The sequence below is a fragment of the Mytilus galloprovincialis genome, chromosome 3 (genome assembly GCF_965363235.1).
Source record: "Mytilus galloprovincialis chromosome 3, xbMytGall1.hap1.1, whole genome shotgun sequence".
In the NCBI taxonomy this organism is placed as follows: Eukaryota; Metazoa; Mollusca; class Bivalvia; order Mytilida; family Mytilidae; genus Mytilus; species Mytilus galloprovincialis.
Window position 1 is genome coordinate 70,188,053 of NC_134840.1, and position 27,284 is coordinate 70,215,336.

General features: G+C 33.1%; 2 protein-coding genes across 2 annotated transcripts; both read left to right on the plus strand.

The window, feature by feature from the left end:
- The first annotated feature begins 990 nt into the window (after positions 1-990).
- On the plus strand, positions 991-6,161 carry LOC143066782 (vitellogenin-like). The gene is made up of 10 exons (XM_076239593.1): positions 991-1,085; positions 1,960-2,001; positions 2,648-2,808; positions 3,199-3,447; positions 3,614-3,766; positions 4,206-4,401; positions 4,610-4,856; positions 5,012-5,177; positions 5,478-5,651; positions 5,985-6,161. Exons 1-10 carry the CDS (start codon positions 1,034-1,036, stop codon positions 6,159-6,161), a joined length of 1,617 nt encoding a protein of 538 aa, XP_076095708.1. The 5' UTR covers positions 991-1,033.
- Positions 6,162-6,285: 124 nt separating this feature from the next.
- On the plus strand, positions 6,286-27,254 carry LOC143068790 (uncharacterized). The gene is made up of 20 exons (XM_076243089.1): positions 6,286-6,856; positions 7,155-7,498; positions 8,485-8,667; positions 8,979-9,240; positions 9,754-9,898; positions 10,285-10,542; positions 10,909-11,166; positions 11,389-11,623; positions 12,093-12,309; positions 12,907-21,672; positions 22,048-22,380; positions 22,711-22,873; positions 23,062-23,246; positions 23,769-24,019; positions 24,220-24,313; positions 24,789-24,876; positions 25,250-25,452; positions 25,699-26,026; positions 26,372-26,571; positions 26,842-27,254. Exons 1-20 carry the CDS (start codon positions 6,293-6,295, stop codon positions 27,127-27,129), a joined length of 13,365 nt encoding a protein of 4,454 aa, XP_076099204.1. The 5' UTR covers positions 6,286-6,292; the 3' UTR covers positions 27,130-27,254.
- The last annotated feature ends 30 nt before the right edge of the window (positions 27,255-27,284 follow it).

Here is a 27,284-nt window from a genome sequence, read left to right on the forward strand (position 1 = left end):
ATAACATATTATACTCGGTACAATGTCATACTGATATAAAGTTATCAAAATGTACTTTCGAATGTTGACTTCTGGCAAATCTGATTCTGATTAACTGTACTGCAATGGGGAAAGTGAATTGAATGAAAATTTTCGTATGAACGACAATGAACTAGTTCTTTTAAAAAGTCATCATTTAAGAACTTCAGGCACCGCCATCGACATTAAGGGACATCTCATGATATCATTTTTTGAAACTTTGATTGTCATAAATCATGAATAAAATGAGATAAAGGGCATGCGCCAATGAGACAGCAAACAGAAATCTAGACATGTTATGTTTCCTATCAATCCAGTTTTCTTTTCTCTCTCAGTTTTTTTTAATGCCAATCTTTTGATTTTTTTTTATAATTTTCCTGTTGAAATAAACTGTATATTCAGAAAGGGTCCGGGAGAGAGTTCTGAATGATTATACCATAAAACAACTGCTTTATATAATTTTTTTCACTTTAATATTCATATGTTCCTAAATTCCAAGTTTGAAAAAAATAACTGTTTTTCTCCTTTATATATATTCAATTTCTACGTAAGACGCTCGTTTCGTCTTCAAAAGACTGACCAGTGACACTCGTATAAAAATAAAAATAGAAAGGCTAAATCAAGTTCGAAGTTGGGGAACATTTAGGATCCAAAATTCGGATAGGTTTGTCAAATAAAGCTCATATATATGAAAATTAAATATATATATTTCCTATGATGATCCATTGTAAAATATTTCATCATATCTATATCAACTGTGTACATATCAAAATCCAATAGTACATCGACCTACACTTTTACAAATAAAAAAAAACAACACACAAAAATTCACATGCGTAAATATATCTCGATAAAATATGATTGACACGGTTACAAAGTCCCAAATATTTCAGCATTATTTATTTATCAAAATGCATTAGTTAAATGTCACTTTGTACTCTGGAGTAGTATATAAGTGACTAAACATCAAATTGCTTTAGAAAACTGCGACCGAGTACAATCCGCCAGCTCCATAATGGGGCATACGTTTATCCTACTGCTTGCCTTAGTGGCATCGACATTGGCGGGTAAGTGTTTGTGATATTCATTTTACAGTTTCTTTTTTTTTTATTTAATTACGCAGACGATTTTACTTTTTTTTTATTTGATAACATTTTTTATATATGAATGACTTAATATTATTGTGTTTTTAAACAGTGGTACATTTCAAATAGTATATTTTTCATTTTTATTTGTATTGAATTTACAAAAAAAAACTTGTAATAAGATTTATTTCTTGCATTTTCTTTAGTGTCACGTCGGTGTTCTTCTCCATCAATCTTGTGCACAGATGCGTTTAGTTTTGATCGACTAGGCTTTTTTTTTTTAATAATAATTAAAGTATTAAGTTTATTGAATTGTGAATTTAAATTAAATTTTCGAAGGCGCGAAGTTTCTTGAATGAAGGATTCCAAGCAGTATTTTACTTAATGTATTTGCTAGGTTATTTAAAATACTGTATTCATGTAATGCCATTTATGTACGATTCGGACGCAAGAAGACTTAACAGTGGGTTTTCATCCATTTTGCCTTCTCCTGTATATATTCTGTGTAAGATTTTTTTTTATGTTTGTTTGAAATTTTTAGTCAGTTGTGTGTGTATGTCGGTCATCTATAATTACAAAGTTTTGGCTGCTTGATCCCAAAATTGTGATCTATTTTATTTGTATAATTTTTCCGCGAAAATATAAACATATTAAATGAGAAGAAATGGAGACTTTGAATAATAACTAGGCAGAGACAGCAGCCTGACAATGCAAGCTCATCAAAAACACATAATGTTTTGTAGTATTTTCATGAATTTTGTCAATAAATTAGCTAAACTTTATGTTTTAATATGTCTGGTAGATATTTCTTTTAATAATTTTTCAAAGTAGATATTTTAATTTTTTCTATTTTCAGGACCAATTATTAACACAGGATCATGTTCAACACGTTGTACAGGTATGGTTTTTTTTTATTTTTTTTTAATTAAGCATAAAATTTGAGGAGAAAAAAACAGTTTTCCCAGGTTCAAATCCTTTTTTTTTTTTTTGTCTTACTGAAAATTTCTGTTCAAAGTCAGAAATAAGACAGTTGTTTTTCAATCGCTCCATTTGGTTAATACCATTTAATTTTATTATTTCATTATTATGGACACCCCCTTTTGAATTTATCTTTGAGTTTGGTATTTGTTACAATATTCAAATTAAGAAAAGGAAAACTGCAAAAACAGTTAAATTTAACTGTTAATAAAACTTTGAATTTTTGAAATACTAAGGCTTTTCTACCTCAGGAAAAGATTACCTTAGCTGTATTTGGCAAAACTTTTAGGAATTTTTGGTCCTCAATGCTCTTGAACTTCGTACTTTATTTGGTATTGTTAACTTTTTTTGATTCGAGCGTCACTAATGAGTCTTTTGTAGACGAAACGCGCGTCTGGCGTAAATATTAAATTTGAATCCTGGTATCTATGATGAGTTTATTTTAAAGCTCGTAGAAATAAAAATAATGTTTCTATTATTAGGTTTGCTAATTATATATCATTCAGACTTTAAGAATCATGCAGATATAGCAAAGATATTTAAAGCATATAATTGATTTATTGCAGAAACAAAGAAATTTGGATACGAAACCGGAAAAACTTACGAATATGACTACACAACCGACGTCGACACAACAGTACAAGGAGCATCCGAGGAAAAAGCCGGAGTTCAGTTGACTGCCAAACTTTACATCGATGTCGTCTCAAAATGTGAAATGAATCTTCGGGTAAAATACTTTAAGTTATTTTTCTAATGAGAATTGATTTATTTTACGCTCCAAAAAATTACAATGTTATATTACCAACATTAAAAGATATTCATGTATTTATTAACTTTAAAGGTTAGGAAATTCACGAAAATAACACATAAGTTTATCTTTATTAAGAACGATCAAGCCAAACATTTCATACGCAAAGGATATATTAATACGTAAAAACACAAGATCCGTATTACTTAAAACAAATAGCCAAATTCATCTATTTTAAACTTTGCCTAAGTTAACGAGACGCAATTTTCTCGTATCCGAATTCCTAAATTTCTATGTTTATATATCTGTGGTGCTGTTTTGACAAATTAAACATGTTCAATATGGAAATTTCTTTTCTCAAATTTTTAGCTTGACAATGTTAGACTATTGGAATCAGACCCAAAAGCGCCTGAAACACTTATAGATGCCGACAAAAGTGGAGAGTTTAGAACTAACCTTGAGAAATCTCCTTTGGCATTCTCCTTCCAAGATGGCCGCATTGGAGAACTTTGTACATCCATACCTGAGAAAACATGGGTACTCAACATCAAACGTGGTATCCTCTCAGCAGTTCAAAACTCAATGGATGACCTTACACAGGATCAAACAGTCCAAGAGGTAAACAGAATTATATCATAGTTTCACTCAAATAACTTAACAAAGACAAACTTTGTTGTGAGCTAAAGGGTAATTATAGCAAAGGATTGATCTTTATAGATACAGAGAAAAATAGTATATACACAACACCTTTATTATATTCATATTGTTTTGCTTTGTTTAACAGACCGACATCACTGGGGAATGCAAAGCAGCCTATACTGTATCTAGCAACGGATGGTACTCCAGAACAATCAAAAAGAGCAAAGACTTGCTTGGATGTACAGACAGACATGGATACAATACAATGATGCAGGGAACACCATACAAAATTCAATCAGTAAGTTATAATTATTATTTTATCTTTCTACCAATACGTCTTATTCTATAGTCTATTTTAATAACATCATAGCTCTTCATCTTTTATATAAGCTTTGGATTTTACATATTTTGGCCACGAGCATCACTGAAGAGACATGTATTGTCGAAATGCGCATCTGGTGCAGAAAAATTGGTACCGTTAATGTTATTGTCCATCTGTTTCTGCATGGAGGGTCAATTTAGGTACAATTTCTAATAACACGAGTTTCGTTTAAACTGGAATAAAAATTGACTTTGAATAGGACTTCTATTCACCCTTAAAAGACTTTTTTTACACGTTTTCTTTTACAAGTATTTATACAGATATAACTATAAATGAGTTTATATTTTATAACTAACAAAAACTACAAGGAATTAATAATATGTTTACCACAATGGACTTTGATATACAATTTTAGGAAATTCAGTCTCTGCCACTGATAAAAGGCAGCCATGAGTGTTCACAAGACATCAGCAAGGCTGGTATACTACAGAGCAGTGTATGTGAAGAAGAACATGTTCTCCGACCATTCTCAAGGGAATCTAGTGGTGCTATAACAAAGACCAAACAGACATTGAAATATGTAACAGAAAGAGTATCATCTTCTAGCTCAAGTAAGAAAACATTGAAAGATATATCAATGAATCATTTTAATGATAATTGACTCTAATTAAATAGAGAAAATTTTGAAAAATATTTCTCTTATCAAACTATTAAAATTAAACTTTCTTTAATAAAATAAATGTAAACAGAATCTTTACTATGCATTTCAACAGAAATATTTCCAAGTTTTATATAAGAACCAGTGTACTTGTATTACAGTTTCCATTGGACACCGCGTTCCATTGAAGTTTGTGCATTCTAACGATGGTAGAGGTACAATCAGGGATGTCATGAGTAAACTGAATGAAATTTGTGCATCCACATCTGACAGTGTGAAACCGGAAACTCCACTTTTGTTTTCTGGACTGGTTAGATTAATGAAGGCTTTAGAAAGTGATGATGTGGAACAGATTTACAGAAAGGTGAAAGGAACCAGGTTCTGTGCATCGAATCAAAAGAGAGTTGAGTAAGTGGCATTTATCAGTTATTCTTGTCAAGTATTAAATACAATTGAAACACTTGCTACTAAGTTTGTATCTGAAGCATTATGAATCTAAATACAATTTGAAATGATGAATTTTTTTATTGGTATTGATGAAAAACTAAATATTTTCTTTGTAGAAAATTCTTCCTTGATGCCGTTCCAATGCTTGGAACAAAAGCTTCACTGAGACTGATTACTAACTTGATTAACAAGAAAGAAGTTCGTGGAATCGAAGCTAATATGTGGCTAACAACTTTATCGTTCATCAAAGACCCGACAAAAGAAATGCTGAATGAAGTCAAAGTAGGTCTTATGTTTGTTTGAAAAATATCTGTTACTTCAGATGTGACTTAACGTATTCAATTTTCCTACGTTTAATCAAACTTTGAATGAAGTAGAATTTCATAAACAAAATAATTTGTCAAAATTGAGCACCGTATTGTAATCTTGTAAACGATACGTCTATCATTGAAGGTCAACATTAATAAAATCATCACTTTAAAATCAGAAACTTTGTCTCAAGAACATACTAGTCTGTCGCCATGCTCATAATGGTTTTAGTTACAACAGGTTTTTACTGTTTTTATTTTCCTTTATTGACAGCCACTCATATCATCCGAGAGCAGTGAAGAGGCTATGCTGGGTGTTTCGTCACTCGTATATGCCTACTGCAAGACAAAAGAATGTGAAAATGATGTGGACATTGCAAGTATTGTTGCTTCTATAGAAGACAAGATTGGTGTTGGATGTTACGTAGACAAAAACAATCTTGGCAAGGTATGTGAAATATAATGGTGACATCTGACATATAATTTACCCTATGGAACTTTTTTTGCTGTGAATTTAAAGTTAATATTTCAATTACTGACTAAAACACAATATACAAGTTTGTTAAATATTTAAGTTTTATATCACTTTATAATTATTATCATTATTTACGATTATCATTAATTTTAAAACTTTTTTTTAGGTGATCAGGAGTCTTAGAGCACTTGATGTAGTTGATTGAATCAGAGGTTTAAAAAAAAATTCTTCTTCTTTTTTTTTTTTTTTTTTTGGTTAAAGAAAGTTAAAGTGTCATTGAATATTCACTTATGAACTTTGTTTTAGGTGATCCGTAGTCTTAGATCACTTGGAAATGCTGGATTCGTTAGTAATGCCATTATAACCATCTCTAACTGTATGACCAAGAGAGAGAATCCTACTGAAGTCCGCCTTTCTGCTATACAAGCCTTCCGTCGTATGCCATGCGCAATAATCGTAAGTTTTCAATTTGTAATTTTGTAAAATGTCCATATTGAGTCAATACTAATAGTTATACAGTTTTTATTCTTGTGTATAGCATCATACATTGTGTACTACAATGCCTATAATAATGAATATATAAAGTGTGTTCTCCATTGCAGCGAGACGACGTCATGGCAATCTTCAGGAACAAAGACGAGGATTCCGAATTGAGAATTGCTTCTTACCAGGCTCTTATGACATGCCCTTCAGATAATGTCCTGTCTCGTGTTAGAAATGTACTTGAATCAGAAGAGGTCAACCAAGTTGGTTCTTATGTATGGTCTCATTTAACAAATTTGATGGAGACTTCAAGCCCACTGAAACAAGAAATAAAGAATATCATCAACGACCAGGCGCTGAAGAAAGAATTCGATCTTGAAAAACTGAAATATTCCAGAAACTACGAAGGCTCCTTCTTCCTTGAAAAACTAAATACTGGAGCTTCCATTGACAGCAATGTTGTGTGGTCTTCAAAATCTTTCTTACCAAGATCTGCCATGACTAACATAACATTCGACCTTTTTGGACATTCCGTCAACCTGTTAGAAATCGGTGGACGAATGGAGGGCCTTGAATATTTTCTTGAATCTTACTTTGGACCTAACGGATACTTCCAGGAAAATGATGTCAAAGAAGTCACAAAACAGAACATAAAAGGAATCAGTAATACAAAAATGGAAGACATTGACAGACAGGTAAATTTTATCATTAATAATATGTTAGATATCTAGTCTGAAAATGTGCCACAGGTTTAATGTAACTTATTTCAAATATCGTTTTGGCATACAAATTTAAAAACTCTTTTGTAGATAAATAGTGCAAAGTTTATAATCTTTTTAAGCTTGGTTTGTATGATATGACTTGTATCGATTTAATATAAAAAAAGAAGATGTGGTATGAGATAACTTTCCATTAGAGACCAAATAAGTTTTGTTTACCTAATTGCTGAACCAAAATATTATCCTTCTTAACAAGATCAATTTGCTATTGTAGTTTGACACAGAATCTGACTCATTGAAAGGAGATCTGTACATGAGAGTTTTTGGAAATGAGCTACTGTTTACAAGATTCACAGGACTAAGTGATATCACTGATGGTAAATCAATCAATATTTTGGACATTCTTACGGCTCTTGCCAAGAAACAAGAATACTCGTTCACACAGAGCTACGTCTTCTTGGATAGCAGCGTCATCATTCCAACAATGGCTGGCTTCCCATTAAATTTGACCATTGATGGATCAGCTACCGTTGATTTACGTGCCTCTGGTAAAATGGATTTGACAAAAATAACAGACAGATCACCAAGTCTGTCTTTGGATGGATATATGAAACCAAGGTTAGTAATGTATGACAAGCATATTAAAAGAATGAAAACTGTCTGCAGACGAAATCAACTCAAATTTCTAGGTTAAAGAAAAAATGAGTTAAATTGGAAAAATTTCGTACCGTAACGAACACATATTGGCACAACCTTTTTGATCTTTTGGTCCTCGATGCTGTTCAACTTTGTACTCGTTTCGGCTTTCCAACTTTTGTATCTGGGCGTCACACGTAGGTCTTGTGTGGACAAAATACACTTCTGGCGTATTAAAATTTTGAACTTGTTGCCTTTTGTTGGCTGTTGTTCGTGTGATTCTTTGTCAATTGTGTTCTCCAATTTATTTATATTGTAGTCCTGTGTTGTCATTTTGATGTTATATTTCACATGGCCATAAAAGTGCGAGGTTTGGCATGCCACAAAACCAGGTTCAACCCACCATTTTTTCCTTTAAAAATGCCCTGTACCAAGTCAGGAATATGGCCATTGTTATATTATAGTTCGTTTCTGTGTGTATTACATTATAACGTTGTGTCGTTTGTTTTCTCTTATTTTTGAGTGTAAATTCACATTGCGATAAGACGTGTCACGGTACTTGTCTATCCCAAATTCATGTATTTGGTTTTGATGTTATATATATATGTTATATTTGTTATTCTCGTGGGATTTTGTCTATGTGCGTTACATTTTAGTGTTATGTCGTTGTTCTCCTCTTATATTTAATGCTTTTCCCTCGGTTTTAGTTTGTTACCCCGATTTTGTTATTTGTCCATGGATTTATGCGTTTTGAACAGCGGTATACTACTGTTGCCTTTATTTGGAGCGTGTTACTTGCGGGAACAGTTAATATCAATGTAAACACTTTTAGCCACAAAATATTTAAAAGCAATTAAAAAATAGTTTATTATAACAATAAAAATCTACTAAAGTTTACCTCCAATATAGTGTTTGTTGTGATTATGTATACGTTTTTCTAAATTTTAATATTTTCAATGTTTCTACAGCGGCGCTGTCCAGATCAACAGTATGATGAGCGTAGATGCATTTGTAACAAAAAGTGGAATGAAGATGGTTTCCACTATGCATTCCTCCTCCTCTCTAGACGGACACGTAGAACTGAAAAACGGCAAAGTACTAAGTGCACAGATCAAAACACCATTTGACAAAATGGAAGTTTTCAATATCAAGTATGCAATATTTTTAATATTTTACAATAACTTACGATTTTGAAAACTTTTTATTATTATTTTGCTTATTCCTTTATAGAACAATGGAAATTTAATTCGTAGTTAAAACAAACAATCTTTAGGTTATTCATCATGGAATTCTAAATAAGTAATAGAGTGATTGTCTTAAATTTATATAAATAGTCATCAAAGATACCTGACGTATAGTTTGGTTTCCGGTGCGCGTTTTACCAGCATGTCATAGGTATAAGTCGGGAATGCAACTCAGAATATAATAATTTTATATAATAATAAGTTACTATTATTAACAGGACTGCTTTCTTCACTGTCCATCGTGAATCCGAGAGAGAACAGAAAATGATTACTGCTAACAGACAGACTAAAAAAGTATGTTCTGGAGACAAACTTGCCAAGATTACCGGACTGGAACTCTGTGCTGAACTTCAGTATCCAAATGCATCATTGATAGCAGATGCTCCATACTTTCCAATGACAGGACCAGTTAGTGCTGGACTCACTCTTCTGAAACGTGACACACATGCAAGTTACAACATGGAATACAAATTCGTAAAGGTAATGCCATATCAATACTTAAAGAAGACCCGAGTTTTTGAAAACTGAGCTCTCTCTTTAATTTAATTAATAAAAATTGGGAAATTTTACCTGATAAAACAGTATCAAACGAGGAAAAAAAAACCAAATTAAAGAATTTCGGCGATTAAAGAAACAATCGAAAAGCTCTCAAAATAAGTTTGCAAACTATCCTTAATCGATTCAATTTTTCCAATATGTTAAAATACTTTTCCTTTATTAATGTTTTTTTTTTATATAACCTCACATTTATGTTCGCAAACATTCTTCGACAAAGCATGAACAACATTGAGCAAAGAATTTCTTCCATGGCGATGGTCTGTCTCAGACATTTACTTAAAGTGTTAGCATTTTAATACTGCATGTCTGACTCAAACTTTTAAATGAACAATACAGGAATCAAAACCCAATATTTAGCTTTTAGTTGTGTCAAGTGCAGAAATGGAACGGATGTACTCAATAAATACACTATATAACTTCTTTGTTTGATTACAGGATAAACAAGAGGCCAGAGCTAGAGTAGCCTTCAGCACCCCAGGCTCTAATGTAGACCGTGAATTGAGTTTTGATTGTCTTGTTCGATCTGACCCTCTGTTGGAAATAAGCATGATCTCACCATGGAAGAGAGTTTCAGTTAGAGGTAAATAAATGTCATTATAGGAAGGACATAAACCGTTTGAATTTATGCTTAAATTTTGTTAATGTAAGAACTGATTACTGTATTTTTTGGTTAAAGATATATATGAAATGATTTGCACTATGTAGTCATAACTCGCTTTCATTCATATAACGTAAAAAGACAGCTCACAATTTTATAAATTCAACTAGACGTTTCATACTATTATAATGTACGTATAATTGTGGACCATTGTGATAAGAATTAAAAAAATATATGTGTCTGCTTTTCTATGTATTTTCATTAATATAAATATCGACGAAATATTCTTAAATGTAATTATTTTTTACACAAAATATATGAATGTTTACGAAATCTAACCAAATAGTTAATAAGATTGAAATGTTTAGGAGCATTGGTTGGTGACAATCAACAGAAACAAGTGGCTGGAAGAATTGTTATCGACGACAGAGATGAATACTCTGTGACTGGAGAATGGATCAGAACAAGGAAAGGACAGCTTTATACTTACAATCCATACATTGAAATCATCATACCAAATATGGAAAATATCAGACTCAGCAGTTCTGTTGAGTATGTTGTCGGCAAAAGTTTCAACGGTGAATTGACCGTAAAGGGGCTATCTAAGCAACCCATTCAGTCAAAAGGTAGGTTATACCGTTTACCGTAAATATTTATTTTGCCCAAAAATGTGTGTGCAGTTATAGTTCAACTGTTGTAATATTATATCTTATTATTTAATGCAATATTCAAAATTTTCAAGTAAACCATTCAAAAATGATCCTGATATTAGTTAAAAGTATGATGGGATATTTCTAAAAGTAAACATAACGATTTGGTCAGTTTATTGTCTATAATTGTTCAACAAAAATTGTACCGAGCTCGGTTTAAAGAAGGTAGCCCATTACCACTTACTGAAAATAAAAATGGATCATTATAACATAGAAAAGTACTAATATTTTCAATATTATTTTTCAACGTTATATTAGAATAAATTGTCATGTGATTTTCAGTAAACCTGATTTCCAAGAAAGCAATGTCTTCTATGAAAACATCCATCTCCTTTGAACCTGGGAAGGATTACAGTTTTGAAAGCAGATTGCAGAATACACAAACAAAGAAAGCAACAAAGTTAATGCCTTATTTGTCCATCCGTACACCAAAGGAGGAAGTCACAGCCCTGGGAGGATCAATGGAATATAAAAGTGGTTCTCTTATTCTAGTGGACATTACACTTGACAGGTTATTGGACAAAACCGTTAAAGTGTTTAGTAAGTTTTATACAATTTATTTAAGTCAAAATTTAAATGAATATAAATTAAGTCTCAATTACATCAAGCATATATATCTTCTTTCATTTTTAGTCAATCTTTTAAAATAGTATGTTTAGTGCAATATAAGAATCCCAGATATCGTACAAATAACTATTGAAAATAGTGTAGCTGTCCCATAGAGTAGTAGCTAAAATAGAATTTTCTTCATGTCTGATTTAGCAAAACTAACGAGAACCTTAAGGAAATCAAATGCCAGGTATCAGTCAAAAGTTTACATCAGAACTCCACTTCTAAGAGCAAAAGGAACTTCAAACATTGTACTTCAGAAAACTGCTGTAATCACCAGAGTTAATCTAGATTACGTTATTCCAAGAATCAGCAGGGACAAAATAACAGTAAACAGTAAAATCAATTATGGTTTCACCAAGAGTGTCTGGTCATTGGCTGGCAAAGGGTATGTATACATATATGAATGTTATTAAATTTTACATTTTTAGTGATACATTTTATTTAGCCTACATGTAACAGATTCTATCCGAATTAGAATTCTCTAATATTGCTTGATATTCAGATAATGCAGTGTGTATAGTCTGTCCGAAATGTTTGTTACATTTTTGATAATTATTAATTAAATATGCTTCACCGTTATATCAAAATGTGTGATAAAAAAACAAATTATTCAACAAACTATATATGTCTTGTAAATTCCAACAACAAATGAACAGACTGACAGACAGACTGAGTACAAACTTAAAGCCCCCTTCGACTATAATTTAAGTTTGGAGATACGCAATTTTATGTTTTACATCAAAACTGCAATTAGTATATGATGTCTAGTCAGTGGTACTCTTAACCCAATTCTAGGAATGCAATTTTTGAATTGAAAGAAACAAATTAAATTAAATTGTTCTCTATACTTACAGATCTTTAACTTTCAAGAAGAATGGTGACTACAATGTTGTTATCAACACAGACATGAACAACAAAGCGAGATTGACAAAAGTGAACTTTGACCTTAGATATGGTGCAAAACCAAAGGATGAAAACAAGCGTATCTTTGTTACATCATTAGTACGTCACGAACTGGGATGGAAGAAATCTGAATTAGATATAACTGGTGATATTCGACATCTGGCTCTGGTAAGAAAATCGTAATGTCAATACCATTACATGCTGGTCTAAAAATAAAGAAGGCAATGCCATATGGAAAATATTATATCAATGTAAAATAAGGAGATGCGGTATGATTACAAATGAGACAACTATACATCAGAGTCTATATCAAGTGAATTTAAGCAACTGACATGACAAAATGTGAAAAAAAAGAAAACTGTCTGATTTAAGAAAGAAAAATAAAAACTACAAAAAAAAAACTGTGATCACAGACAGTTACAAATGACAACCACTGAATTACAGGCTTCTGACACTTTTAAAGTACACTTTAATTTTTGAGTTACCGGTAAACAAATCAGAGTCATGCCTCACTAATAGCGGTTATGTAAATAGTTCTGTATTGATAAAGCGCAGGACCTCCAAGACCAAAAGGACCATACTTCTAAATGCGAGTTACTTATTATATGTGAGTTTACTCGATTGAAATTATTTGATAATCGATATGTTACATAACATTTTAAAACTCTGATAAGGGTGGAATTGTAGAAAGCCACGTGCTTTCAACATTTAAAGACAGTCTGTGAAAGTTTAGAAATAATTACATAATCATATTACTACTTTCAGGGATTAGATCTTAAACTGAAAGGAAAGCATTCTCACAATCCAAAGAGTATTAATTCTAATTTTGGGTTATCATACGGCAAGAAGCAATCAGTATCCGCTGCATTGGTAATGAAGAACAAGTCCAAAAAATTTACATCCTTAACTGGGGATGTAAGTCTGAAATGGAATGACAAAGACTTTTCTATTGCGAACAATTTTGAACAGAAGAACAAAAGAAGATACACAAATGAGCTGATCTCAAACATTGCTGGACACAAAACAAAAGTTGTAAGTGATCTTAAACTTTCTAATGAAGAGTATGACGTCAGCACTGATATAAGTATGTCCGGACAGAAGCCAGTCCATCTTGAAGCACTGCTCAACCTAGATCCTAGAAACTTTCGTGTCAAATCTCGACTTAATAATGACTATTCGGTAGAATTTGGTTCTCAATACAAAAAAGAAGCACTTCTACGACTTTCTGGTGATGTGTCTGTGCCTTCAAGAAGAGTCAAAGGTGAATTTGAAGCAAAGAAGAAGGGACCGATCTATGTTGGACATTTGGACATTCAATGGGATGCTAATGCAGACAAGGACAAACACATATTTGTTGACACTCAACTCACATACAACACCATTAAAGATATTGATGCAATCCTTGTATTCAAAAGTCCACTGCAAAATAACAAAATCAACATAAATCGCAAAAACGAAAATGCACATTTTGACATAAAATCTGACGGAAAAGAACAACTATCTGTTGACGCAACTTTGAAACAGAAAAATGGTAACGAACAAGTCAAAATCGAGGGCAGCTTAACAGTACATACTGCAGCAAAAGGATTAAGATATGTTAAACTTGGTATGAACCATTTGTCAGACAGAAGCGAATATAAAACAAACTTTGATGTCAACTGGAAACCAGATAACCAAATATCAGCTGCCTTTGCCCTGAAAAAACCATTGAGCCTTCGTCAATTCCAAGGATCTCTAAACATCAAGACACCATTTAGTGGATTTAAAACCTCGTCCCTAGAAATTTCCCATGATGCTAAAGACTCCCTGAAGTCCCTTGTAACTGTTCAGGTAAACAAGAATTCTATACGGGTTGATGCATCTGCAAAGAAAGAAAACAACATATACTTGGGACATGCTGGTGTCAAATCTAACATTCGATCTATCCAAACCGTATCTTTAGATCTTAGTCATCAGAGTAAGGATACAACTAACGAAAACAGCCTCGTTCTAAATATCAATGGAAATGAATACAGATACAAAGGTAAACTCACACATGATAGAGCAGGTCTTATGATCCAGCAGAGAGGTAAAATAGCTCTTTCTTCACCAACAAGCCAATACGATTCTACATGGCAACACAGTAATACACTCAATGATATAACAACAGAGATCACAACCAATATTAATGGAGAGCATTATGATTTTAACATTAAGGGCAAACATAATATTGCATGGAAAGAAGCATCCGTTCAGTATACATTGACCTCCACAACTCCATTTGGAAAAGGACAACTTATGGTTAGTCATTTACATAGAGACAGTTCCATAGACACCATTCTCTCGATGAGTCACAATAGCAAAAACCTATTTACAAGTGAAGGTCATCTTAAAACTGAAAATGGGGAACTCATTGCTACCGGGAACCTCTTACTCAAAGGTGAACAAATGGTTGTAATAGAAGGACGATTGAAAACCGGATCTCAGAAATATGTTTTGGTTACTTTATCTACACCATTTGAATCATTCAGAAGACTTAGAACAGAGATGGAATTTAAAGGAAATATGAAGTCAATGACCTCCTCTGTCAGCTTTGAACTACAACCAATTGTAAGAAAAATTCGACTCTCGTCTACATTTAACAGAATTGGTGGTGTGTCTGGTAATGTAAGACTTGAAACTCAATACCAACAACTTCCATCCAGTGAAATAACATTCTCTAACCGCCCTGAGAATGAAAAATCGAGAACCGATATAAAGGTTGAATACTTACCAGGAAAGATCGTATCATTGACATCAAGAACTCTTTTAGATGGACAAAGGCTAAGCGCGGATGTCAGTATTGCAACTCCTTTTGAAAAATTACAACGTTTAACAGCCGGTATTACACACAACCCTTCCGTCAAAGGATGCATTACGAAAGTTGTGATGGAGTATCCAGAGGGAAAATCTTACTCTGCTGAGCTTGCTGTTGAATACAACGAAAACTATCAAGCTTCAGTCACAATACGTCTTCCTAATTACCATCCAGTAACCGCTACTTTGAGCCACAAAGGAACATGGAATCAATTCTTATCTGGGGCTTACTTACAGTATGACAAAAATGGCAAACATCAACTTGATATCAGTTTCCATAATGGAAAGAGTCTCCAAGGTTCCTTCACTATGAAGTCGTCTCTTGTTGAAGATACCATTGCTTCCTTCTCTCACAGTGGAAATAGAAAAAGCATTAATTCTAACATTTTACTGAAATACGGGAAGAATAAGCCAATCAATATAGATATAGAAATGACAAATGCCAAAAGAATGAAAGGAACATTAAAGGTTGCATCTCCCATCATGGATGATATCACAGTTCTCTTTGTACACAAAGGCAAAAGTACAAGCTTCAAGACAAAAGCAAAGATTGGATGGGGAAAGAAGGAGGAAATTGAAGGAGACCTGACATTCAACTTTATAAAAAATCTGAAGGCAGACGTTTCAATATCCACACCATTCAAGAGCATCAGAAAAATGTCCGCTTTTGTAACACACGACGGGAATTTACGCGACTTCAAATGTCAGTCGGAATTGAAAATCGGGAAAAATGTTTGGGGCGCTAATGTTAAATCAACGGTTGATCCAAAATTAGTAACAGAGCTTACTGTCAACACACCTCATGAAGGATATGAAAAGATGAGAGCCTCCTATACACACAACGGTCAACTTTCTAACTTTAAATGTCATCTGGAAGTTTCAAAGAACAAAAAAGACATTATTGGTGATTTGCAATTTACATCTCAACCATTGATCCTTTCTGCAACTCTTCAAACACCGGTAAAAAGTTATGGCAATCTAAAGGCATTACTCAGTCATGCAGGCCCACTAAATAACTTCCGAACTCAAGCTGAAATAACTTACTCTGATTCTAAAACTATAACACTAGATACATCAGTCAGCACAAATGACCGATTAACTGTTTCTGTTGATATCAAGACGCCATTCCAGGAATATGAAGAAATGACAGGCAAACTTTCACACTCAGGAACTTCCAACAATTTTGCCTCACGATTAGAAACTCTTCTCCAGAAGAAAAGAAGTCAATTGGACGTTTCATTCTCTAGTCTTGGTCCAATTGAAGGAAAATTTACCCTTCTTACTCCAAAATATGAACCTGTAAGGATGTCGTTATCGCATAGTTTTGAGTCATCCTTCAACAACCAAGCTTCATTAACATATGGAAGAAAAGATATTTTAAATAGCAGAATTTCATATCAAAGGGAACCAAAAATGAACGGAGAAGCTACCTTTATATCCTCATTTACACCTGACATGTCAGCATCATTTGAACACAGCGGGAACCTTCGACGATGCGTTTCAAACATCAAAGGTGCATATGGAAAAAAATCAGCTCAAGCAGATCTTAATCTTAGTACTGACGATGACCTTTCAGTTCGACTGAACATGAAAACACCATTCGATATTTTAAGGTCAGGAGAACTCAATATTAACCATAAAGGACAACTAAATGACTTCGAGAGCACAGCAGATATAGACATAAATTCTCAAAAGATCAATGGAATAGTCAAATTTTCAAGCAACAATGGAATTCAAGGAAGAGCCACACTTACTACTCCATATGAAATTATCCGTAGTGCAGAAATGTCATTTAAACATTCTGGACAGTTGAGAGATTTTGAATGTTCAGGTGAATATGTACAAGATGGAAAGAGATCAGAAGGACAGCTAACACTGAGAACTTCTAGAGGTATAAATGCAAGGGCATTCCTGAAAACGCCATACTCTAAAGATATCACTCTTAAGGTAAATCATGAAGGAGAAATTAAACGGTTTTTATCTAATGGTGAATTGAGTTACGGTTACAAGACAGGGTCTGCCCAGGTATCAGTGGATGTGGTAAGAGATATAAGAATAAGCGGCTTTTTGAAATCTCCATTTTCAAGTGATGTAGTCATTAGTACTGAGACCTCAGGACAACTGATGGACTTTACATCCGTATCCCAGCTTACTTACAGTGGGCAGAAACAACACGAACTTGAAATTTCTTTCAATGCTGAAGGATCAATCAAGACATGGAGAACACATTTTGACGGTGCATACAATAAGAAAAAAATTACTGGAAAATTCTCGTTCAGCGCACCAAAAGGAATACAAGAAAGGACTGAAGCAACTGGACAAATTGAAACGCCAATAAGTGAACCAGTATCGTTTTCATTTATGTTCAGCAGTGACAAAGAACAAAGAAACACATATGGCTTCCAAACAAAAGCTGAATTTACATACAGTGGTCGCAAACAACATGCACTTCTTGCTAATTTTGAACACGCTGGCACACTGAAAGCATTTACAACCTCTACTGATGTGACATATAACACAGGGAAATCAGCTGTTCAAGTTAGTTTCGAGTCAAATTTGAACATTGAAGGAAAAGCAACACTAAAGACGCCTTTCATGGACGACATTATTCTGTCTTTCGGTCACACTGGACATCCTTTGAACTTTAAAACTCAGGCTGAGCTTACACATAGTGGTCGCAAACAACATGCAGTTCTTGTTAACTTCAAACATACTGGTGCTCTGAAAGCATTTACAACCTCTGCTGATATCACATACAACACAAAGACAGCATCTGTCCAAGTCAGTCTTGAATCTGAATTAACAATTGAAGGAAGAGCAACAGTAAAGACACCTTTCACAGATGATATCATTATTTCTATCGGCCACAACGGACAACCTTTGAACTTTAAAACGCAGGCTGATCTTACATACAGTGGTCGCAAACAACATGACATTTCTGTTACCTTTAGTCACGATGGATTACTTAAGAAATTTTCCACCAGCTCCAATATTGTTTACAATACAGAGAGAGTAACTGGATCAGTATCATTTGATAGTACAAATGGAGTCCAATCCACAGTTTCATTGAACACTCCTCTGACCAAAGACCTTCGTGTATCATTTTCACACAATGGTAAATTGATCGATTTTAACAATCAATTTGATTTGACTTATGGAGGATCTAAAATGTATGAAGTTACTACAGATTTCAAATTTAAAGGCGAATTAAAAAAATTCCAGTCGTCGGGATCAGCTACTTACAACGGAAAAACAATTTCGAGTTATGTGAATTTGGATATCTTGAACGATCCAGAGGGAACAGTAACTTTAAGAACACCTTTTACTGATGATATAACAGTTTCTGTCTCTCACCAAGGGACTCTACATAATTTCATTAGTCATGGAGAGATCGGTTACAACGGTAGAAAACAGCATGAAGCCAATATTGTACTCCAGAATGGTGACAAGAGAGTATTTGTAGAATTGTCATACAATACTAAGGTAGCATCAGTAGAAGCAACATTAGAAAAATCTACAGGAATAAAGAGCAGAATTGAAATAAAAAGTCCATACACAAAAGATATCGAATTGGAAGTAGACCATAGAGGGGAAATGTTGAACTTTAAAACGAAGGGAGAAATAACCATCAGCGGAAAGAAACAACATGAAGTTTATGCTGCATTTGAGCATAATGGAGACATGACAAATTTCAGAACTTCCGGCGAAGCATCTTATAATACCAAGAGAGTGTCATCAGAACTACAATTCGACTCCACAGACGGTATTAAGACAAAAGGTACTTTGAAAACTCCATTTACCAACGACATAGAAATTATAATTGACCATAAGGGCTCTGTTAGTAATTTCAAGTCACAAGCTGACATTTCATATAGTGGATCCAAACACCATGAAGCCGTCATAACATTTGGATGGTCTGGTAAACTACAAAAATTCCAGTTATCGGGAGATGCTACATATAACGGAAAGAAATTCACCACTTCAGCTAAAACCGACTTTACTAGTGGAATTGAATTAGAGGCACGTATGTCAACACCATTCACTGATGATATGGAAATCTTCCTTGACCATCAAGGCACTTCATCTGAGCTCATATCACAAGCTAGTGCAACCTACAGCGGAAGTAAACAACACGAAATTATTTCGACACTTAAGCGTACTGGTACATTGAAACAATTCCACGTATCTGGTGAAGTTCGATACAATGATAAAAGATCTGCTTTAACTGTCGATATGGACACTACCTCAAAATTATCTGCAAATGTGGCTCTTCAATCGCCAATATCTAAAAATATTCAGCTAGAAGTTTCATTCGATGGAAAAATTGAAAACTTCAAAACCAAGGCTTTGCTTGAATATGGTGAAGAAAAACATGAACTTTTATCAAATTTCTATCTAGATTTACCAAATGGTTTAGAAATAGATATTGACATACGATCACCTATCAAAAACATAAAAGCATCAGTTTCACATGAACTCAAAGGTACTTTGAAAAACTTCCGTTCAAACATCAAACTGACTCTAAATGACAAAGAAATCAACGCAAAAACAAATTTTGATATTTCTAGTGAACTAACATTTACGTTGGAGACACCTTTCTCTGGATATGAAAGAAATACGGCTCTACTAACATTATCAAATGTACAGTCTCTCATTTCTGGAAAGGCAGTTGCGAAAATAGGAAAACATAAAACTCAACTTAATGGCAAAATTGATACATCAACTGGTTTAAAAATCGAACTGTGTATAAAAACACCACTAACTGAAGACTTTGAGGTGATTATAAACGGAAATGGAGGTCTGCATGCATTCAGATACGAATCGTCTGTTAGCTACGGAAAAGAAAAAGTTAGAGGAGAAGTCAACCATGATTGGTCCTCAGAAGCAATCAAAGGGAACATGCTGCTATCAACACCTATTCTAGAAGACATCAAAATAAAATATGACGTAAATGGAAATCCAAATTCATTCGGAACAACAGTAAAGGCATCCATTGGTAAATTGAATGGAATTGAAGAAATTACCACCGTCAGACTAGGAGTAAAGTCGATAGACTTCGTCACAGCACTTAAAACCACTTTATCTGGAAATGTAAAATCGTCTCAACTTAGATTTTTACATGATGGTTACATTTCAAATTTTAAAACAAGCATTGAGGCAAAATATGACGACCAGACAATCAAAGCCGATGCATCCTTTAAACACCTTCCATCTATCGAGGGTTCACTAAGCTTACAAACACCATTTGAGAAACTAAGAGATGTAAATATCAAGATTGAACATACTGGATCTGTGAAGTCTTTCACAACAACCGGAAGTTTTCAATATGCACCCGACAAAAAGATTGAAGGAAATGCTAGATTCACAATGTATCGACAAGAAAGTATGTACTTAAATGTGGAACTCCAAACTCCATTCACCGTAATTCGTTATTTGAACGGTAGATATCGTCATGATTTCAAAGCAGACAGTCTCACTTCATCTGCATATTTGGCGCTCAGTAGAAATATGCCTCTTATTAACGGAAATCTCAAGATAACACAAGAAATTGTCGATATTTCATTGAATACACCACAAAACAGATATTCCGTCAATGCAGACATGAAAATGAAAGATGACACCTACTCACTATCCGGAAATGCTGCAATTGGAGAGAAAAAGATAACTCTTGCCATGGAAAAAACTCCATCCTCTATCAACATAAATCTTGATACACCAATCAAAGGATATGAGAGAACACAAATTAAAGCATCTGCCTCAAGAAAACCATACCATGCTGCACTTAATATACAGACATCATACTTATTTGATATTGAATTTGATGCACGCCTTATTGGCCAAAGATTCGATGAATTAGATGGATCCCTTACGCTCAAAACTGGATTATATAATTTGCGAAATATACGGATATCCATGAAAAATGACAAAAGTTTTGGAGAATTAAAATCTCACGTTGAAGCATTTTTGACGGAGCGCAACGGAATAACAATAGATGCATCTCTCACGAAGACAGACTGTTCACTATCAGTATCTACTCCTTGGGAATCACTCCGAACAGCTTATGGATATGCAAAATACGACTGGAGTAGCAAAACAAATCATTTGGTAGTAGAAACAAATATGAAAATCAACAAAGAAACATTGTACGATGTTGATTTTGAAATGGATGCTGAGACAAGAAAGGAAATAACACTAATAATTAATGTCAATGAACCAAAACAGATGAGGTTTGAATTAAATAAACTGCTTTCCTCAGAAACATACATGCTTGTAAATTGGAACAAGCAAGATAGAGACAGCAGTTGCAGAATGGATGTTAAATTCAATTCAGATTGGTCTGACAAAAAACAGATTGCAAGCTATCGAGGTGTATGTGGGTCTAAATCTTACAGCATTGGAGCATCGTATCACCGTCCTGATGAATCGTCCAAAATTGTTCTATTTATAGAAAAAGATGATATCAGAACACATGGAATTGAAACAATATTCGAAAAGAACGGACAAGCAAAATACACTCTACAGCTACCATCTAGGACAGTTGTATTGTCAACTGTATCATCAGGATATGGACTAAGCAGTCAAGTATTTGATTTCTCGTGGGATGCAGAGAGAGACCAAAACAAACGAGTAGTAATTAAGACCAGATCTGATGGAGATGAACTTTCATTGGGTTTAGAAATGCCAAGTCTCGGGAAGGTAATTACAAATATATTTATTATTAGAAAAAAGAAATTAATGGATTAAAGATATCAAAATACGTTTTTCATTTAGGCAGTACCAAATGGCTGTTGAAATACAAATGCTTTATAGAGGATATAGTATCGTGTGTCTAAACTGGAGACTTCATCAGAGTAACTATTGTAGCGCAGTAAATCTTATTACATAAGTAATGAAACCATCTGTATTATAAGTTATCTGAATATTTCCTATGTACACAACATTCTTATGGCACATATATTCTAGGTACAAACCAAGACACAGAAAAATCATTTAAAAAACATTTACAGTAATTTCATTTTATTTTCTCATGCATACAGTTTTTAAAATAGTTATGCCCTTGTTATTTTAAAGGATCTTCAACTTGATTACAAAATGCTAATTGGAAGTGGAAACGTTATTTATGATGGCCGTACTGCATTCAGATACTCAAAAGATTCTCGTAAAACTTTTACCTTGAGTTCAAAATTAGAAGATGTATCAGGTCGTGGGGAGAATTACAAGTTCTTACTTGGTATCAGTCACCCATATACTACAGTGGACATCCAAACTAAGACAATAATCGGAAAATCTAACGACAAACTCTCAGCTGATTTTGATATCAAATACCTAACAGCAAGACGTCAAACAAAGAACATCGCCTTAATAACCGAGATTGATAAACTCAAGCGTCAACTCAATATACAGGTATTGACTTACTAAGAGATAAATATAAAGTTATTCTGTTCATTTTTTTCAGTTCATTTTTTTCCATACTGATTGAATAATGGAAGACACAAAATTAATAATTTTTTTTGGGATATTTTGTAACTAAATTTGTTCATAAATATTTTTTGGCTTAGTTGAAGTGTTAATCAATAAAAATAACATTTGTTGTTACTTGAGTTTGTGTTTCCGTATATAAAGTGAAACACCTTACTGAACTATTGGTACATGTATATACTATAAACGAATGATCAAAGTAAAAAGTTGACAAGAATTTTTAACGTTTCTTTATGTTTGACTTTTATTCCGCAGGTTCGTTCTCCAATCAAAACAATGAAAATAGATGCTCGTGTGGAGACATCACCTTTCAAACTGACAATGAAAAATCTTTATGATGATACCAAGCCAATCAATACAGAGCTGACAGTTGATCCTAATGATGGGAGTCTGGATTTTAACATGAACTACGATATCAGTAAGTCATCCTTATCAAATACCAATACCATAATTAAGGCAAAAATAAATTCAAAAAAACAAGCGTTACAAAATGGATAGATACTAGTAGAATAGTTTGTTTTAAGTTGAACTTTTAAACGTGATATCTTATATTCGTTAAAACAGAAAATTCATTTAATTTTACTATCTTTTTCTGTGTATTTTCAGAAAACCCAGATAAAACACTTCATGTGACGGCTAAATTCTCAGACGAGAAAGGAATATCTGCAGAACTGTTCAGAAATGTAAATCAGAAGAAAACAGTAGACAGCTTGCTTAATCTGCGATTAAAAACCTCTAAGATTCTTCACACACGGGTTCACTGGCGTCCATCAATTATCAGTGATCTCAAGGTATATTTGCAACTTTTTCAACTATTTTGAGATTTATCAGTTATATACAGATAGCGAACAGGGTTAAAAGGAAAATCTCCTTAAGAGCAAAGGTCTTATAAATCAATCCCATAGTTTAGTTTATATCTAGACAATGATATAATGAAGAAAATGACAAAAGTACACATAAAACATAAGAATAAGAAAGACATTGAACACGACAAGAGAATCACGACTAACCTAAAAAAAAAAAGGACAAAGACAGATAAAAAATTAATGATGTCGAATAAAAAAGGAGCGACCCAAACTATGCCATATTGAAAATAGAAACAATTCTTTTTAAAAAGTTGACTTTTTTTTTTTATATAGTATTCCATTTCAGTGGAATCTAAGATTCATTCACATACACATTTGTTTTGGTTTGCATTCTGTCTATGCCGTTTTCACCATCATCATATGACCAAAAATAACAAAACAATTTAAAAGTTATGATTGAAACATTTAAAGAATTACCAAACTTCACATAGCTCATTCATCTTTCAGGCTGAACTAACAAAAAGAATTGAAGAATATGGAATACGATCTGCTATGGCCGTTGAAGAGTCTTCTGATGAAATTAATAAAGAAATATTATATAAGAGAAGATTATTCCAAGCTGCCTATACAGAAGAAATCAAGTCCTATGCTGATGCCATCAATGACAAACTGTCTGAACTCAGAACATTGAAAGCAGAAAATGCCTTTTATCTTCAAGACATTTGTAATTCAGTTGATACTACCATGAACAGAATCGGGTACGTTTCTTTTAAAATCTTTCCGGTGAAATTTTAATATCTCACTTTAAAAAGTTGTTTTATATTTTTTTTTTTGTGCCAAAACTTCAAAGTATCAACAACAGTGAGAATATAGAAGAAAATGTATGCACTTAATTTGCTAAAAAAACTGCCACAGAAAAAAAACTGTTACAAAATATTTATTTTTTGATTTTTTTCAGTGAATATGCAGAAGATTTAAATGAAGCTTGGGGGAGATTCCCAGTCAAACACACAATTGATGAATATATGACTAGTCTTGAACAACTACAACAGGTTATTATTATTTTTAACGGTATCAAATTTACTGCACGACAATTTCTCTTCAATGATGCTCATGTTTATACTATTTGAAAATCCAAAATCTGGTAGCTAGTTTCATTAGTTTATTTCTTTACTGATCACAATTAAGAATAAATACCTTAAAATCTGTTCGTACTCCAGATGATTCCTTACTGCATTTAAGAACAACCAGAAAAATTGTCAACATATGTCTTACGTGATCTCTCAATTGTTTGGAGCACCATGCGAGAGCTGCGAGGGTACAGTTTAACCCGTGTACACTCCTTATTATAATTATTTGGAATGTGTCACTAACTTTTATGTTACTTTAACACAGTGTCTGTGTTAGATTTTGAATTAAATTTTTGTTAACTCGAAAATGTCGCACAAATGACTATCCATGAAAATTATTTGGTTTACCTGCAAATTGTCAGAAGTTTTATTTTACACTGTTATTTTTATGTTTCAGAGACTGGATGTCTACTCAAAAGATACTTATATCAACATGGGTGGCCAGTTTAACAGCCTTTCAACAAATTCTTATCAGAGATTACTTGGTAAATGTTATCCTTTAAATACCTCTGTTCATTCAAATAAATCCAGGACAACTTACAAACTAAATTAAAAAAAAACGGAAATTATATATTAGGGTATTGCTTTTTAGTGAGACTTGATGACAAAAAGTAAATTAGCTACTTAGATTTAGGGAGACAAAATCTGGGAGTAGCGTAGTACGTTATCAGCCTTGTTTCTTTGATCATTAACTCTCCACATTGTTTAGACGTAGAAGATCATCAACAATAAAAAAAAAATTATTTGATATTAGTTCACCTAAATATTAGTTTTCATAAAGAAAGTATAAGCATCACTTTAAAATCTCTTTTGCTAATACATTCATATTTATATTTATATTAAATATAATATTTTCAGATTACAAAAATTCTGTTGGAAATCACCAAACTGTTGTCAATTTAAAATCAAAATATAACTCTTATATGGATCAGCTTAAAAATATGAAATTAAATGAGCAATGGTCTAACGTTGCCAACCAGTACACATCAAGCATATACAACATCAGAGAGGGGATCAACCAACGACTGGTCAACTCGTTACCAACACCAATGTACAACATGGTAGGTATAAACTTGTGTTGATCGATTTGTAAGGCTGATTTTTAAAATATGTTTCAAAATATATACATGTTTGGAGTAGACCCGATATGAAATCAAACGGAAAATGTATTAGCATCAATGTTATGAATTGTTAAAACAAAAATGAAAAAATGAAAAAAGATATGTAATATACAAACCTATATTAAAGTTACAACATTTATGTATATGATATTTAAAGTGAAATAAGATTGACATATTCTTTTCAAGGGATCATCTGCATACAAATACTGGGAATTTGAAGAGAATGTAAATGCTTTAGTTGACAAAATATTTGATGAATTGAAAAAAGATGCTACAAAGGAGATGTCTGTTTTAAAAGAGATTTTCGGAAATGTACTCAAATCCAAAGTTATTAAATACGACATACTAAATGGAGATATTGAAGTAGATTTGTACCTGCCTGTTGACGTACACACTCTCAGCTCACTAAAAGACATTTTTTTGAGACAATACATTCCAGATATGAGCTTTCCAACTCCAAAACTAAATTTCCTTGGATCTGTGGAGGATTACATACCACACATGTCCTGGACAGGTTTGTAAACATAAATTTTTCTAAGTTTTGTACTCAGAATCACGATTGATTTGTTGCAAGTACAATGAAGGGAAACAAGGATGTAACGATAATGCATGAAAGTAGATGTACTTTAAATTTGGGTGAGCAGCGTTTCGTGAACAGAGTTTGTATTTTTGTATTTTGTTCATGATGTGTTATGTTTTCTACTTAAAATGTTATATTTTATATATTCATCATACTCATGGCCAAAAAATTATAGCAGAAAACTACAATTACATGTGTGTTTTTTTCATTTTATTTTATTGTATGTTTCCTTAATGATATAAATAAAGAATAATTTGATGTTTGATTTCATTTCTACAGCAAGTGCAAAAGTACATGGCCGACACTTTACAACTTTCGATGGTCAAGAATTTGACTTCAGTGGTCGATGTAGATACGTTCTTGCAAGAGATTATGTAGATGGCAACTTCAGTATCATCATGAACTATTTGGGCAGACAAAAGAAGAAGTTAATCTTGACTTCTCACCAACAAAATGTTCAATTATCACCAAATGGAAAGGTAAATATAGTTCTCTACAGGAATATTTACATAGTTCTATATGTAGATAAATATGAAACATTATGATATATCGTGGATATGCTCCGCAAGACTCCTTTGCGAAAGTTAAACATGTGATTCATGTATAAAAAGTGAAAAGATAATAAAATGGCTTTAAGGTTAACTTTGCATGTCTGTATTACTCAATTAGACATTTACTATTTGCATGTACATTAATGTATTTTGTAACATAAGAAAAGAATTCACCGTATCATACATTCTCTCTTGTAGGTCAGTGTCGACGGTGTAGTTATGAATTTACCTTACAGATCATCAGAGTTTGCAGTTTTCTCTGAAGATGGTAAGGTGTTCATTGAAGGACGTGGATTCCAAGTCAAATCTGACCCAACCGTAAATATGGTCGACATTGATTTGAGCAAGTGGTACTTTGGTAAAACAGGAGGACTTCTTGGTACTCTGAACCATGAACGTTACGATGATATGATCATGCCAAATAAACAAATTACATCCGACGCTTTCGCTCTAGGAAACGCATGGCAGGTTCAAGATAGATGTTGAATGAACATTTCAAACTCTGAAATACCATGAAAAAGCAAACTGTGATTACTAACTTTTAATTTATATTTTGGATATTGTTGTGAAACTTATAAATGAAATAAAACAATTTTAAGCATTGAATATAGTATCTATTTACTCTTTTAAATTTTACATGG

What these genes read in the sequence shown, in the direction of transcription:
- LOC143066782 (XM_076239593.1), top strand. Translation starts at nt 1,034, where the DNA reads ATGGGGCATACGTTTATCCTACTGCTTGCCTTAGTGGCATCGACATTG. An exon ending in AGTGGCATCGACATTGGCGG is followed by an intron (nt 1,086 to 1,959) that starts GTAAGTGTTTGT and finishes TTCTATTTTCAG; the next exon opens with GACCAATTATTAACACAGGA. An exon ending in AGGATCAAACAGTCCAAGAG is followed by an intron (nt 3,448 to 3,613) that starts GTAAACAGAATT and finishes TTTGTTTAACAG; the next exon opens with ACCGACATCACTGGGGAATG.
- LOC143068790 (XM_076243089.1), top strand. Translation starts at nt 6,293, where the DNA reads ATGGCAATCTTCAGGAACAAAGACGAGGATTCCGAATTGAGAATTGCT. An exon ending in GTCTTGAACAACTACAACAG is followed by an intron (nt 24,314 to 24,788) that starts GTTATTATTATT and finishes TTTATGTTTCAG; the next exon opens with AGACTGGATGTCTACTCAAA. An exon ending in ACCACACATGTCCTGGACAG is followed by an intron (nt 26,027 to 26,371) that starts GTTTGTAAACAT and finishes TCATTTCTACAG; the next exon opens with CAAGTGCAAAAGTACATGGC.